This window comes from Pseudophryne corroboree, chromosome 11 (genome assembly GCF_028390025.1).
Source record: "Pseudophryne corroboree isolate aPseCor3 chromosome 11, aPseCor3.hap2, whole genome shotgun sequence".
NCBI lineage: Eukaryota > Metazoa > Chordata > Amphibia > Anura > Myobatrachidae > Pseudophryne > Pseudophryne corroboree.
In genome coordinates this window covers 335,349,256-335,365,951 of record NC_086454.1, presented here as the reverse complement: position 1 = coordinate 335,365,951, position 16,696 = coordinate 335,349,256, and the positions used below count along the sequence as shown (strand labels likewise).

Sequence of the window (16,696 nt, the reverse complement as noted above, 5' to 3'; positions counted from 1 at the left end):
ACCAGATTAAGGTCCCATGGCGCTGTCGGAGGGCGAAAGGGAGGCTGTATTCGTAGAACCTCCTGAAAGAAAGTCTGAACTTCCGGCAGCAAGGCTAACTTCTTCTGGAAGAAAACCGAAAGAGCAGAGACCTGCACCTTTAGTGAGCCCAGTCTTAAGCTTGTCGAGAAACCTGCCTGCAAAAAACTGAGAAGGCGGGCTAAGCGAAAAACTGAAGGAGAAAACTCTCGACGTTCACACCAGGCCACATAGGCCTTCCAAATACGGTAGTAGTGAGACTGTGACTGACTTTCTAGCCCGAAGCATAGTTGGTATAACTGTACGAGGAATCCCCTTCTGTTTCAAGATGGCCTTCTCAACAGCCACGCCATCAAACGAGGCCTGCGTAAGTCTGGATAAAGAAAACGACCCTGTTGTAGAAGATCGTCCCGCAGGGGCCAAGGCTCGAGCCACTGACAACAGGTGTAGGGTGGAGTACCAAGCCCTGCGTGGCCAATCTGGAGCCACCAGGAGGACCAGAGCGTTTTCTCTTTTGATGCGTTGCAGATCCCGAGGCAACAGCGGGAAAGGAGGAAAGAGGTAAACGAACTGGAAATTCCAAGGAGCCGTGAGGGCATCCACGCCCGCCGCCGCCGGGTCCCTCGTTCGAGAGTAATAAAGAGGCAGCTGATGGTTCAGGCGGGACGCCATGAGGTCGATCTGTGGCGGACCAACTGCCAAAACACCTGGGGATGAAGTGACCATTCTCCCGGGTGCATATCCTGTCGGCTGAGGTAATCGGCTTCCTAATTGTCCACTCCTGGAATGAATATTGCCGAGAAGGACAGAGCATACTCCTCCGCCCAAAGAAGGATGTTGGTGACCTCCCTCATCGCCGCACGGCTGCGAGTGCTGCCCTGACGGTTGATGTACGCTACTGTCGTGGTGTTGTCGGACTGAACTCTGACCGCTCGACCGCGCAGCAGGTGATGTGTCTGACGTAGGGCGTTGTATACCGCCTGTAATTCGAGAATGTTTATGGGGAGAATGGATTCGTGGATCGACCAGCGCCCCTGAAACCGATGTTCGAGGGTCACTGCCCCCAGCCTCGCAGACTTGCGTCCGTGGTGAGGAGAGTCCAATCCCACACTCCGAACCGCCTTCCTTCCAGAGAAGCGACGACCTTGCCTTTGGAGATAGCGTCACCTGCTGATGAAGGAACAGATGAGATCCTGACCACTGATGTAGAAGACACAGCTGAAACGGTTGAGAGTGGAAGCGACCGTACGGAAGAGCTTCGAACGCCGCTACCATCTTTCCCAGAAGACGAATGCACAGATACACTGACACCCGACGGTGTCGAAGTACCGACCTTACCAGCGTCTGCAGAGACAGGATCTTGTCCTGAGGAAGGAAAACCTTCTGACGGACCATGTCGAGAATCATCCCCAAAAACAGTAACCGTTGTGAGGGGCATAAGTGAGACTTCGGGAAGTTCAGGATCCACCCGTGCCGAATCAGAAGGTCCTGCGTTATCCGGATATTCTGAAGTAACAGGTCTGCCGAGCGCGCCTTTATGAGCAGATCGTCCAGATAGGGAACAGTCGTCACACCCTGCTTCTGAAGGAGGGCCATCATGACCGCCATGACCTTTGTGAACACTCTGGGAGCAGAAGAGAGACCGAACGGAAGGGCCTGGAACTGGAAATGAGCGTCCTGATTCGCGAACCGGAGAAAAGCCTGATGAGGAGGCCAAATGGGAACATGTAAGTATGCATCCTTGATGTCTAAGGATGCCAGAAACTCGTTTTGCTCCAAACACGCAAAAACAGACTGGAGCGACTCCATCTTGAACTTGAATACCCTCAAATACGGATTGAGATCCTTCAAGTTCAGGATTGGTCTGACCGAGCCGTCCGGCTTCGGTACGAGAAACAGGCTTGATTAATAGCCCTGTTTCCGATGATGAGCGGGAACAGGGATCAGTACCTTTGCGGTAGAAGCTTCCGGACTGCTGCCTGTAAGGCAACTCTTCTGTCGTCGGAAACTGGTAAACCCGTGGTAAAAAAACGCTGGGGCGCTCGGGTTTGAAAATCGAGCTTGTAACCGCACATGATGAGATCCCTGACCCAAGCATCTGGACAGGACTGTACCCAGACCTCCCTGAAGTCCCACAGACGAGCTCCCACCCTGTGGTCTCCCAGGTGGGAGGGGAGCCCATCATGCGGTGGTAGAGGTGGAGGACTTAACCTCTGACTGGGTTGAGGCTGTGGAACCTCTGCCTCTGCCCCTATGGCCACGGGAGGTGGAAGCTCCTCCCCTGGCCTCGAAATATGGAAGGGGCACGAAAGGATCGAAAGGAGGGACCCCTATAGGGCCTGCGAGGGGCTGGAGCAGCAGAAGGAAGATAAGTCGACTTACCTCCGGTGGCCTGAGAAATCCAGGCATCCAGACCCTTACTAAAGAGGACCTCTCCCGTAAAGGGCAACGCTTCTGCTGCCCGCTTGGACTCTGTATCCGCTTGCCACTGCTGCAGCCAGAGAGCTCTGCAGGCCGAAATTGCTTAAGCGGAAATCCTAACACCGAGAATACAGATGTCCTTGGAAGCCTCGCAAAGATAAAGGGCTGATTCACGGATGTGTTCTGCCAACTGTATCAGCTGATCCGCCGGCAAATCGTCCCGAATTCCAGAGGACAATTGCTCCGCCCAAGCTTCCATCGCCTTGTTGACCCAACAACCTACCTGCGCCGGGCGATGTAATACCCCCGTCGCCGAGTAGATAGTCTTTAAGGTGGATTCCAACTTCCTGTCCGACGCCTCCTTAAGCGAAGTCGCTCCAGGAACCGGCAGAACCGTCTTCTTGGACAGATGAGACACCGAAGGATCCACAATCGGAGAGGTCTCATAACGCGTCCTGCTATCTGCGGGAAAAGGATAGTAAGACAACATTTTTCTTGATACCTGAAACTTCGCGTCTGGATGTTTCCAGGCTGCCGTGATGAGTGCATCTAGCTCCTCCGAAACTGGAAAAGTCACCGGCAAGCATTGGTTGGTGCCAAACCTTGAAGGGCGTAAGGCTCCGTCTCCTCCACCTGTAATACTGAGCGAATAGCAGTAATAAGGGCCTGTATACCCTGAGCTACTGGTTCAGAGTCCTCGTACACCTGATCGTCATCAGTATCCTGCAAATCTACCACCGCCTCATCTAACTGAGGCATATCATCGTCAGATTCCTGCAACACAGAGGCTAGCAATCTCTTTTTAGAAGCCTGTGGGGGAGGACTAAAGGCTTGGGAAGGGATTACAGCCCTTCCACCGATTTTGCCAGGGAAACAGCCCATGCTGGTTCTGGCTCCGGTACCGGGACAAGCTGTCGGAACCGGGTCGCCTCTCTATCTTCCCGAGAAGCCTTCAGTTCCCTAGTCAGCAGGGACATAACCTCTGTAAGCTGTGCTGTCCATGCAGGGGTACTCTGGGGTTCTGATGAGGACTGGACAGATGGTTCTGACCCACAATCCTCACATAACTGGCCCTGTTTTTGTGCTGCCTTCAGAGAAGACTCAAGTGTGACCAGCTCCCTCTGGGCACAAAACAAAGACTGGCTTGGAGGGGGGACATAGTAGGGGAGGAGCTAGCCACAGTGTTTGGGTTTTAAAGTGCCAGCTCCCAGTTATTGCCTACTATTTCCCTATTGTAACTGCGCTCCAGTGTCCCCTAGTGGATGAAGGAGAAATATACGTTATGGTAAGAACTTACCGTTGATAACGTGATTTCTCTTATGTCCACAGGATAACATTGGGATATTGTCGAGCGACAGCGAAAATGGCACCAACGCGGTCACAAGCTTTCTGGCCTCCCAGGATGCACTGGTCCTACCCTACATAGTCCCGCCCACTGACTCAGTCAGATCAGTTCTTTCCACAGCGATTTTAGGCATAACATCAGGCAGAGACCTGTACAGGCGATAAGAACACACATGCACACCCTTCCATACAAGATGGAAGTGGTTTTAGTGATTGTCTAGATCCTCAAATCAGATGCGTCAGGGTGGGATCCCTGTGGACATAAGAGAAATCACGTTATCAACGGTAAGTTCTTACCATAACGTATATTTCTCTGGCTGGGTCCACAGGATTATCCACAGGATAACATTGGAGTTCCCAAAGCCATTTTAGTGGTGGGGACGCTCCTGATTGCACAGGAGGACCTTTCGCCCGAAGTCTGCGTCATGAGAGGCAAAAGTATCCAAGGCATAATGTCTAATGAATGTGTTTATGGAAGACCATGTGGCTGCCCTACATATCTGTTCTGCTGAAGCACCCTGTTGTGCTGCCCAAGAAGGACCTACCTTACGTGTAGAGTGTGCAGAGACATTAGCCGGAATAGGGAGCTCTGCATGAGAATAAGCTTCTGATATTACCATTCGGAGCCATCTCGCCAGCGTCCGTTTACTAGCAGGCCATCCTCTTCTATGGAATCCGTAGAGGATGAAGAGAGAATCTGTTTTCCTGATGGCACTAGTACGATCTATGTAGATTCTTAAAGCCCGGACGCTTCTCCCACAGATAGTCCCGATACCTGAAAAGCTGGGACTACAATCTCTTCATTCAGGTGAAACTCTGATACCACCTTTGGAAGATAGCTAGATCTTGTTCTGAGAACTGCTCTGTCTGGAAAAAAACTTAGGAAAGGAGACTTACATGATAATGCTCCTAAATCTGACACTCTTCTGGCTGACGCCATTGCCAGTAAAAAAAAGAACTTTAATCGTTAACCACTTAAGATCTGCTCTCTCAAGTGGTTCAAACAAAGGACCCTGGAGAAATTTAAGAACTAAATTCAAATCCCAGGGAGCTGCAGGAGGAACAAATGGAGGTTGAATATGTACTACTCCTTGAAAAAATGTACGCACATCCTGTAAATCAGAAATCTTCTGCTGAAACCATACAGTTAACGCTGAGACTTGAACCCTCAAGGAAGCAACTTTCAACCCTTTATCCAATCCTGCCTGAAGGAAATCCAAAATCCTAGCTACTTTAAAAGATCTCGGATTTAAATTTTTTCCATTACACCAATGAATATAGGCTTGCTATGATACACACGGGCCGAAGAAGGCTTTCTTGCTCTAAGCATAGTTTGGATTACTTGCTTCGAAAAACCTTTAGCCTCTAAGATAGAGGTTTCAACAGCCACGCCGTCAAAGACAGGCGATCCAGATGACTGTGACAACAAGGACCCTGCATTAGCAGATCTGGACGTTGAGGGAGCAGTATCGGTGCTTCCACGGACATTCTCAACAGATCTGTGTACCAATGCCTTCTTGGCCAAGCTGGAGCTATTAGAAGGATTGCTCCTTTTGCCTGTTTTATCTTTCTCACTACTCTGGGTAACAGAGATATTGGAGGGAACAGATATGCCAGCTGAAACCTCCATTCTACTGACAGTGCGTCTACCAGGACCGCTCCTGGGTCCCTTGTTCTTGATCCCTACCTCGGAACTTTGTTGTTTAGACGAGACGCCATAAGGTCTATCTCCGGTAGACCCCATCTGTTCACCAGTGTCTGAAACACTTCTGGGTGTAGTGCCCATTCGGTTTCCTGAATGGTGTGCCGACTGAGAAAATCTGCTTCCCAATTTAGTACATCCAGGACAAATACTGCTGACAATGCCGGGAGATGGAGTTCTGCCCATCTTAGAATGGGAGTTACTTCCTCCATCAGACTCTTGCTGTGAGTTCCTCCTTGATGATTGAGGTATGCTACTGCCGTCGCATTGTCTGAGCGGATCTGGACTGGTCTTCCTTGTAGATTGTCCTTTGCCTGAACTAGAGCCAAGTAAACGGCCCTTATCTCCAACAGATTTATCGGCAGGCGACTTTCCCTTGCGGTCCATTTTCCCTGGAACCATAGGCTTCCGAGTACCGCCCCCCAGCCTTGCAGGCTGGCATCTGTTGTCAGGACTTGCCACTCTTTTATCCAAAAGGGTCTCCCATTGTTTAAATGGTCTGTCTGTAGCCACCACGCTAGAGACCTTTTTACATTTACTGGAATCTTTATCATCTGCTTCTTTATCGTCTGATGATTTCCATTCCATTTGGTCAGAATAAGGTGCTGCAACGGTCTGGAGTGGAATTGCGCATATTCCACCATGTCGAAGGTTGATACCAACAGTCGCATTGCTGCATGGACTGACATTGTCTGGGCTTGCAACGCTTCCTGAGCCATGACCTGCACCTTGACTATCTTTTTCTCTGGTAAGAGAACTTTCTGTAGGTCTGAATCCAATATGGCCCCCAAGTGAACCATCCGCTGTGACGGATTCAGGGAGGACTTTTCCCAATTTTTGAGCCACCCGTGTCTCTGTAAACAAACTATCGTCTGTTGAAGATGACTCAACAGTAAATCTTACGACTGTGCTAAGATTAACAGGTCGTCTAGTTATGGGAATATTCTTATCCATTGTTTGCGCAGACAAGCTGCCATAACCACCATGATCTTGGTAAACACCCTGGGTGCTGTAGCTAGCCCGAACGGCAGAGCTTGGAACTGGAAATGTTCCTGGAGGATGGCAAACCTGAGGTAACACTGATGTGATAGTGCTATAGGCACATGTAGGTAAGCATCCCGTACATCCAGAGATACCATGTAATCTCCCGGTTCCATAGCCAACATTATGGAGCGTAACGTCTCCATGTGGAACTTCGGGATCCATATGTATTTGTTCAACATTTTCAGATTTAGAATTGGTCGGTATGACCCATTTGGTTTCTGGATTAGAAATAGATTGGAGTAAAACCCCTGTCCCCTTTGTGATGGAGGTACTGGGACAATCACACCTGACTGCAGTAATTTTTGGACTGCTTCGTGCAGGGCATTGGCCTTCGACTCTTTACGAGACGGGCTGGTGCAAAAAAATCTTTGAGGAGGCTGCCTCCTGAATGGGGAACCATACCCCTGAGATACTACCTTCTGCACCCAAGCATCTGCTGTTGACTGTTGCCATATGTGTGCCAAAAAGAAGGAGTCTGCCCCCAACCCTGGAATCCTCCAGGCGGAGGCCCGTCTCTTCAGGCTGACGGTTTCTGTTCAGGTTTGGAAGCTGGCTTTTTGCTAGCCCACTGCTTCCTACCCCTGGATTTAAACTGGGGTTGCTTAGGCTCCTCTTTAGCTTTTGCTTTGCCAGCGAAATGAGCGAAATTTTAAACCCTTGGGTTATACGCAGCCGGAAATCTGACCTTTTTCGATTCAGCCTCTGATTCTAGGATATCCGATAAAGGTTTTCCAAATAATATATTACCGACAAAAGGCAATGCTTCCAATTCTTTCTTGGACTCCGCATCTGCCTTCCAGGTCCGTAGCCAAACTGCTCTGCTAGCGACTACTGTCAAGGCTGAAGCTTTAGAAGCAACTGTACCTACATCAATTGCTGCTTCTTCCAAATACTGGGCAGATTGTCTTAAACGGCAAAAACGATCCTCTTGCTCCCTAGTAGGAGAAGGGATGTCATTCTCTAGTTCCTCTATCCATTCGCCCATTGCCTTTGCTACCCAGGCCGAAGCCATAGCAGGTCTTACCACTGCTCCTACTAGAGAAAAAATATTTTTCAACAGGCTCTCTACCCTTCTGTCTGTGACATCATTCAATGAGGTAGATTACAGTGGTAAAGCAGATTTATGCACAAGTCGCAGAACATGTGCATCTACTTTTGGAGGAACTTCTCTTTTCGAACAATCCACGGCAGGAAATGGATAATAAGAATCCCATCTCTTAGGAATCTTATACTTTTTACTGGGCGCTGCCCAAGACTCATCCATCATTTCCGTCAGCTCATCTGACGCTGGGAATTCAGCTTTCACTGATTTTGTTCGTTTAAATACAGGTGCTTTAGATTTTAACACTGTCTTGGCTGGCTCTTCCAACTAGAGAACAGCCTTTACAGCATTAATAAGTTCAGCTATATCTTCTGAACTAAAGCTCTGCGACTGATCATCATACGGAGTTGAATCTATTGTCTCATCATCATCATCATCGGATGTATCATCTTGTGTAGTCTGCCACACAGACGTATCTGTCTTAGTCTTACCTGCCCCTTGGTTGCTTGTAGAGGCTACTGGAACCAAACCATAGGAAGGGAGCTGCATGTATGGGTTCATAGTGTAACCTAACCCTTGAGGTGGTGCTACCGGAGCTAACCTGTCCGCTATTGAAGACAGAGTCTTTGCGAACATATTCCATGGTGGCTCTGTTGGTGGTTGAACGAACTCCTGTTTTTTACTTCGCTGAAAAGCGAAACAGTTTGCACACAAACCCTCATAAGTGACCAATTGATTCATATCAATTACCCCTGACTTACAAGATAAGCATGTTCGGGCTGTAGGAGTGCTTGATAAATTCTCATCACTTTTGCCGCTCATAGACATGGTATTAACCTGTTAGTGACTACACAATTTGTGACAGAAAAACACCCTACATGTCAATATATAGAGGTGAGATCAATCTGACCACAGTGCACCTGATTTGAGGGTCAGAACAGGACTGACATTACACAGAAAAGTCAGCACACATACTAGCAGTCAGTCACATGTTAAAGCATTAGACATTGTCATATGAGAATACAACCTCCATAACAACTTATCATAAGTAGGAAAATTGCACTTCTGTTTTAAACTGGTTCTTTTTTCAACATAACATGCAGAAAACACAGTAATATACAGGTCTCATATGCAATAGGTACTAAAAATTAACAATGCATACTAAGAAGTAGAGAGAATTTTTAGTACTGTATATCCTGCCTCCGTAGAGCGGGATACAGGGAGACTCACCACACTTCCATATCCAAGCAAATACGCTCGTAAGAAACTGAGTGGATTCAGACGCTACTGGTGTACACTGCCGCTCTTGATAACTGATCACGGACGCTGAGCGACTTCCATGTGTATGCAGACGCTAAGGCCTGTGGCTCGGTCTGGCGGGTTTATATCCAGTGTACACAACCGCAGCGTCTAAGCTGCGACCGAGTATCCTCGTGGTAGCGTCTGAGCCGGAAGTGAGGTAATTTAGTTCATGAAACGAGAGACACGCGGGAACTGGCCTTGAACTCTGAGGAGGGGCGGCCAGGAGAGCGTCTGAATCCCCATTGACTTAAACTCCCAGGATTGCGGCCTCTACCTAGTCCTGGCGCCTAAGATCCCCGGAGCGTAGCGCTGTCACACTCGAGATGTTCGGCGCATCAACACACTGTTTGTAGTCTCCACCAAATCAGTGTAGCTGTGTCCTGACCCCTCTAGTAAGAGGAAGTCCATAGACTCACCGTCTCCCCATGCTCCGGCCACAGCCTGGTTACGTCTGCTGGACCTGCTAGAACATCTGACACAGACGCCCGTCAAGACAGCACTGATACCCGAAGGTAAGCGTAGTTGCGACCCGGTGGGGAGTTGTTGGAGCGACTCTTTCTAGTATGCGTTTAAGACGCTGTTAATAGAAGTCGCTCTAAAAAAACAATATAGTAAGTCTATAAAAATAAAATAATAAAAGCTTGAGGCTGCTCTCACAGCAGCCCTGTGACCATGCGGCTTCCTGCCGCACCAAGCAAAAAACTGATCTGACTGAGTCAGTGGGCGGGACTATGTAGGGGAGGCCCCAATGCATCCTGGGAGCCCCAATGCATCCTGGGAGGCCAGAAAGCTTGTGACCGTGTTGGTGCAATTTTCGCTGTCGCTCGACAGTATCCCAATGTTATCCTGTGGATAATCCTGTGGACCCAGGCAGAGAAAACAGCCATTACGCTCCGCCACTCCCCATTACCCCAAACGGACTCTGTCAATCACTCTGCAACACAATTCCCGCTGCGAGCGGACCCTAAGAGGCACCTTTACACATGTGCAGTGCGATCACAGCACGTGCGCAGTCTGACAATCGCTCACTTGCCAAAACATCGGCATAGCATACAAGGGCCAGTGTCAGAGGTCTGCATGCTTGGCCCATGCACTTAACTTGATTGGGTAAAAAAAAACACAGGACGGGACTACCTCCTGTGGTAATGTGTGTTGGGTCAGGATAAAAGGAAGCCTGCGTGCCGTTTTATGTATCTCCTGTGACATCAAGAAAAATTGCTGTGAACATCTGTATGCTGTATACCCCCGAGCAATATATGCAAGAGGAAGTGTCTTTTTAAAGACTATTTGAGCAATAAACATCTTGCCTCCAAGGCAACTGCATCTATATCCTGCGACAACAGGATTGTGCCAAACGCAGCCCCGTTCTCCGGCTGTTCCAGGTTGAGCCCAGTGTCTCCATGATTCCCCCGTGGCCTGCTACTGTGCAAAGCCTGGTCCATAGTAATTGACCTGTGGGATTCAGTTGACACCAATCAGGTGGTGTGGCCGCAGCAGAAGCGGTTCCAAGTGCCGATCGTAGGATAATAGTGGTGGTAGTGAGTTACCAATTCAATGTGCAGTGGGTAGAGTCAGTAACAGTCAGTGACTATTGGCCAAGTCTGTGATCACCTGGCCCAGAGAGGTGTATCCAAACTTATAATGACAGCTCAGAGCTGTGTGCATGTTAAGGTGCATACACACTAGACCAGGCATTCCCAACCACGGTCCTCAAGGCACACCAACAGTGCAGGTTTTAGTGATATCCAGGCTGCAGCACAGATGGTTAAATCAAAATAACAGAGCTACTAATTAAGTCACCTGTGCTGAAGCCTGGATATCACTAAAACCTGCACTGTTGGTGTGCCTTGAGGACCGTGGTTGGGAATGCCTGCACTAGACAATGTTGCTCTATGAGTTTCCCCTCCCGAGCCGGGCGGTTGTACCCACTGAGCGATAGGACCGTTCATACCATTCAGAAATGTCACGCCGCGGCCGAGCCGTGCAGGCACCACCGGGATGAAAGTCCTGATTGAGCATGCATGCTCCACTGACACAGAGGGTCGCTGGCCGCCTGCGCTGACGCACATCGATCATCGCTGGCGGCATGCTCACTTTCTCGGAAAGTGTGCGACGACGTTCATTTTATCTGCAAGGGTGTATGGGCTTTTACACATTACAAGGCAGTACAATAGGAACTCCTGGCCAGCTTCATGACAGGTTATGCAGTCCTGTATGGGAAAGGGTGCTGAGCACTGCAGCGCATGTATGGTAAGACTGATCTGTCGTTATTGATAAATGATTGAAACTGCTCCTCTTATAATGGATGCTGTCTAGGGAGAGCTCTTGTCACATTACAGACATCTATTGGATTGTAGGGTGTGTGGTATCACCGAAGGACTGTACACCTTCCAGACACATGAGGGGCAACAGATCTACCAACGGGTACACAGGGCCGTCCAATCCCTGGCCGAGCAGCACAAGAGTCTACTCCTCCAGATGGGCAACAGTTCCCGGGTGAGAGACATTGCCTGACATGGTCACCCACCTCCCATCCACTGTGACCTATCACATCGCCCCCATACAGCCGTGTCTGACGTGACCCGTCTCACCGCCCCTGTACAGCTGTATGACGTGACCCACATCACCGCCCCCCTACAGCTGTGTGACGTGATCCACCTCACCACCCCCGTACAGCTCTGCCTGACGTGACCCACCGCACCGCCGCCATACAGCTCTGCCTGACGTGATCCACCTCACCACCCCCATACAGCTGTGACATGACCCGCCTCACCGCCCCATAATAAATGTTACATCTCTATTCCAGCGCCTGAACAAGGATGCAGAGAACGTACCTGGTGCCAGCACCTCAATGCTTCCCCGCAGTGCATACTGGCATCACATCACCAGTGGCCAGAGCAGCACAGGGTCTTCCAGTCGTAAGTGCCACCCAGAGTCCTTCATCACATAAATGACTCACATCACATACCCTCTTTCCTGCTGTGCCCGGGGAGATGCCCCCCGTGGTGAGGGGAAACTTAGCAGGAGCACAGGTGTACTCATTACTCACTGACACATTTCCCAGGTCATCCAGCAGAAGCACAGGTGTACTCATTACTCATTGACACATTACCCTGGTCACCCAGCAGGAGCACAGGTGTACTCATTACTCACTGACATACATCCCAGGTCACCCAGCAGGAGCACAGGTGTACTCATTACTCACTGACATTTCCAAGATCACCCAGCAGGAGCACAGGTGTACTCATTACTCATTGACACATTACCCTGGTCATCCAGCAGGAGCACAGGTGCACTCATTACTCACTGACATTTCCCAGGTCACCCAGCAGAAGCACAGGTGTACTCATTACTCATTGACACATTACCCTGGTCATCCAGCAGGAGCACAGGTGTACTCATTACTCATTGACACATTACCCTGGTCATCCAGCAGGAGCACAGGTGTACTCATTACTAACTGACACACATCCCAGGTCACCCAGCAGGAGCACAGGTGTACTCATTACTCACTGACACACATCCCAGGTCACCCAGCAGGAGCACAGGTGTACTCATTACTCACTGACACATATCCCAGGTCACCCAGCAGGAGCACAGGTGTACTCATTACTCACTGACACATATCCCAGGTCACCCAGCAGGAGCACAGGTGGAGATGATTAGACCTGGAAACCATGAACATTTTATGTCCTGAGGACAGACTTTGAGAATGTATGACGTGCAGGGGGAACAGTTCCCACCTAACAATAACACTTTGTATTACAGGACCGCACAGCGGCAGAGATTCAGAACCGATTACCAGACGGATGTTTACCCGGAAACTACCCACATCAGCCTCGCAATGACCACAAGACCCTCTTTCTTTGGGCAACCGCTCCATCTGGACTGAATGCGGAGAGCACATTTCTGTATAAAGCCAGTTTTGCACTATAAAAGAAGCAATTTGTGTTGCAGTGTGTGTGTGTGTTCTTTGCCTTACATTGGACAGACACAAAGACACAACATACAGGAGAAACCTTTTATTACAAAAAAAAAAATGGGGCGCACTAGTACCAGCCAGGGCAAGTGAGGGGCATCTAAGGAAAGAGGAGGGGTCAGTTAATAGTGAGTACGTCACTCTGTATCTCATGGCTTAGCTGGGTCTGCAGGTCACTGAGTTTCTTCTTCAGACCAGACAGAGCGGAAAGGACAATCGTCTCCGGCCGGAGAGAGCCGCACGACTCCACGTTGTAGTAGAACCTTGTTGGGGAGACAGAGAGGAACATATCACATAGGTACACAAGCCGTCCTGACTGCATCCCCGGAACCAGACGCTGTCACCCGCTGACACAGGCTCCTGGGATGAAGTGAGGGGTGACGTGGCATGCAGGCCAATCTAGAGTCAGCGATAGCGACGGACGGGGCCGCCTATCGCTATGGGCTATACCCACAGAATTTAAGCACACATCGCTACATATGTACCCCATTTACTGTCTCAGGTCTGAACACATTGTACACATTTTACCTTCAGAAAAAAGGAGATTTATAGTAGACTTACCATGGTTAAATCTCTTTCTGCGAGGTACACTGTGTTCCACAGGGAATACATCGGGGTGTAGAGATAGATCTTGATCCAGAGGCACCAACAGGCTAAAGCTTTAGACTGTCCCAGAATACATTGCGGGGCCTCCTTTATAACCCCGCCTCCAGGCACTGTGAGCTCAGTTTTGTTAACCAGTCCAATGCCAGAGCAGGTAAAAGACGGTAGATGTTAGTCACGTAGAACCACATTCTCCCGTCAGGAGACGGGACCAGCGGCTAATGCCATACAAACCCAAAGAAGCTAAGTGCGTCAGGGTGGGCGCCCTGTGGAACCCAGTGTACCTCGCAGAAAGAGATTTAACCATGGTAAGTCTACCAGAAATCTCCTTTTCTGCAGCGGGGTACACTGTGTTCCACAGGGAATACATGGTTCCGGTATGAAAGATAGATAGTGTCTAGTTAGACAGTCAATAGATAGACACCATATGTTAGACAGACATTAGGTCGACAGGGTCAAAAGGTCGACATGAAAAAGGTAGACACCATGTTTTTTGCATTTTTGTGGTTTGTGTGGATAGTTTTGTCATCTGGGACCCCCAATTGTAGAAAGGCTTCGCTCGCCACGCTTCGGGCACGGTGGCTCGCCACAAGGTGTATAACCAACTCTATGCCGACATGGATAGAGAAAGTATGAAATAATCCAAAAACATGTTACATTAAAAAAACAACAACATTTGTCTATCTTTTTTATGTCGACCATTTTCATGTCTACCTTTTGACCGGTCGACCTTTTGACCGTCTAATATATGGTGTCTATCTATTGACTGTCTAACTAGACACTGTCTATCAAACGGATAGGGGAATACATCGGGGATGTCCTAAAGCAGTTCCTCAAGGGAGGGGGTGCACCTTTAGCGGGTATGAGAACCCGGCGTCTCAAAGGAAGCATCCTGGGAGGCGGAAGTATCAAAGACATAGAAGCTAATAAACGTGTTCACTGAAGACCATGTAGCCGCCTTGCACAATTGTTCTGAGGATGCGCCACGACGGGCTGCCCAGGAGAGTCCAACAGACTGAGTAGAATGGGCTTTAATAGCAGCAGGAGCTGGGAGTCCAGCCTGCGCATAAGCTTGTGCAATCACCATTCTAATCCATCTGGTCAGGGTTTGCTTATTCGCAGGCCAGCCACGTTTGTGGAAACCAAACAGTACAAAGAGGGTATCTGACCTCCTGATAGAGGCAGTCCTCTCCACATATATACGGAGAGCCCGTACCACATCCAAAGACCGTTCTTTGGAGGACAATTCAGAAGAGATGAAGGCTGGAACCACAATCTCTTGATTAGGGTGAAAAGATGACACCACCTTAGGTAAATAATCAGGGCGAGTTCTAAGATCTGCTTGGTCATGATGAAATATCAAAAAGGGTGGACGACAGGACAAAGCGACAAAGTCTGACACCCGTCTAGCAGAGGCAATAGCCAGCAGAAGCAGGACTTTGGCTGTGAGCCATTTAAGGTCCACTGACTCAAGAGGTTCAAATGGAGACTCTTGCTGGGCATTCAGGACAACAGACAAATCCCATGGAGCTAAAGGAGGGACATAGGGAAGTTTAATCCTTAGTACGTCCTGAGTGAATGTATGAACGTCAGGTATAGATGCAATTTTTCTCTGAAACCACACCGGCAAGGCAGATATGTGAACCTTGAGGGAGGCCAGACGAAGTACTAAATCCAGGCCTTGTTGCAAAAAAGCCAGAAGTCTGGAAGTACTGAATTTGTAATCATCGTAATTCTTAGCAGCACACCAGGTGAAGTAAGAATTCTAGACCCTATAATAAATCCACGCAGATGCCGTTTTGCAGGCCTTCAGCATAGTTTGGATGACCACCTCGGAGAATCCTTTGGCCCTCAGGAGTAAAGTTTCAAGCCGTCAAAGCCAGGTCTGGATAGACACAAGGGCCCTGAACGAGGAGGTCTGGGCGTTGCGGAAGTAGAGGACGCTCTATCAATAGACCCTGCAGGTCTGAGAACAAATACCGTCTGGGCCATGCTGGAGCGACTAGAAGCAGTATTCCTCCTTCTTGTTTGAACTTCCGTAGTACCCTGGGCAGGAGTGACACTGGAGGGAACACGTAGGGCAGCCGAAAGTTCCATGGAATTGCCATAGCATCCACAAACTCTGCTTGAGGATCCCTGGTTCTTGATCCGAAGACCGGAACTTTGTGATAGTGTTGAGACGCCATCAGGTCTACATCTGGTAGGCCCCACTTGTTCACTAGGAGTTTCTGATGAAGACTCCACTCTCCGGCGTGCACGTCCTGAAGACTGAGGAAATAACCTTCCCAGTTGAGGACTCCCGGAATGAACACTGCCGATATTGCCGGCAGAAGGCGTTCCGCCCAACAAAGGATTTTTTGACTCTTCCATCATTGCCATGCGGCTGAGTGTTGCCCTGATGGTGTGGTCTGACCGTACTTGAACAGGCCTGTTCTGTACCAGAGGCAGGGCGAGAGACAACTGCTGTTCCTGTAGCCACCAGGTCAGCGACAGGCGAACCTTCGGAGTCAAGGAGATCATGTGAGACCTGATCCAACGAGGCAGGCCATCCCACTTGGAAAGGATTAACCTCTGTAGAGGGCAGGAATGGAATTGAGCGTACCCTACCATGTCAAAAGCCGACACCATGAGGCCTAGTACTTGCATCACCGTGTACAGACACTCCTAGGCGAGAATGGAAGCATCTAATCCTGTCCTGAAGTTTCACTGACTTCTCTGGAGACAGAAACAGCCATTGACTGTATATGTCCGGTAGTGCACCATGCTCCGAGCAGGGACCAGGTAGGACTTCTTCCAGTTGATGAGCCACCCGTGGGCTTGTAGGAAGTTTACAGTCAGTCGTAGATGACTGAGGAGGACATCGTGGGAGTTTGCCAGAATCAGCAAATCGTCCAGATACAGCAGGAACCCGACTCCCTGGCGACGGAGATGAGCCGTCATCACAGCCATAACCTTGGTGAAGGCCCGAGGGGCCGTGGCCAGTCCAAACGGCAGAGCCTGGAATTGATAGTGAAGGTTGCCAATAGCAAACCGCAGACATTGCTGATGCGATATGGCAATGGGCATATGCAGGTAAGCATCTTGTATAACCAGGGATACCATATAGTCTCCGGGTTCATTGCCAGTACAATTGAGCGCAGTGTTTCCATACGGAACTTGGACACACTCAAAAACTTGTTCAGTGATTTGAGGTTGAGAATAAGTTGGAAAGACCAATCAAGTTTCAGGACTAGAAACAGGG

At 49.4% G+C, this 16,696-nt stretch overlaps 2 protein-coding genes across 4 annotated transcripts in view; one reads left to right on the top strand and one right to left on the bottom strand.

The window, feature by feature from the left end:
- The window catches only part of DOK4 (docking protein 4), a 110,440-nt gene extending 97,611 nt beyond the window's left edge, over positions 1-12,829 (top strand). Inside the window, exons 6-8 of one of the 3 annotated variants that reach the window (XM_063945797.1) lie at positions 11,213-11,369; positions 11,680-11,791; positions 12,642-12,829. In XM_063945797.1, coding sequence (XP_063801867.1) covers positions 11,213-11,369; positions 11,680-11,791; positions 12,642-12,721 — 349 coding nt within the window. In that variant the 3' untranslated portion in view covers positions 12,722-12,829. Of the gene's footprint in view, positions 1-11,189; positions 11,370-11,679; positions 11,792-12,641 lie in introns of those variants that run through there. The other 2 variants (XM_063945798.1, XM_063945799.1) reach the window with 2 other exon arrangements.
- Positions 12,830-12,880: 51 nt separating this feature from the next.
- The window catches only part of POLR2C (RNA polymerase II subunit C), a 74,651-nt gene continuing 70,835 nt past the window's right edge, over positions 12,881-16,696 (bottom strand). Inside the window, exon 9 of the mRNA XM_063944270.1 lies at positions 12,881-13,115. Within this exon, the coding sequence (XP_063800340.1) occupies positions 12,971-13,115 (145 nt within the window). The 3' untranslated portion in view covers positions 12,881-12,970. The remainder of the gene's footprint in view (positions 13,116-16,696) is intronic.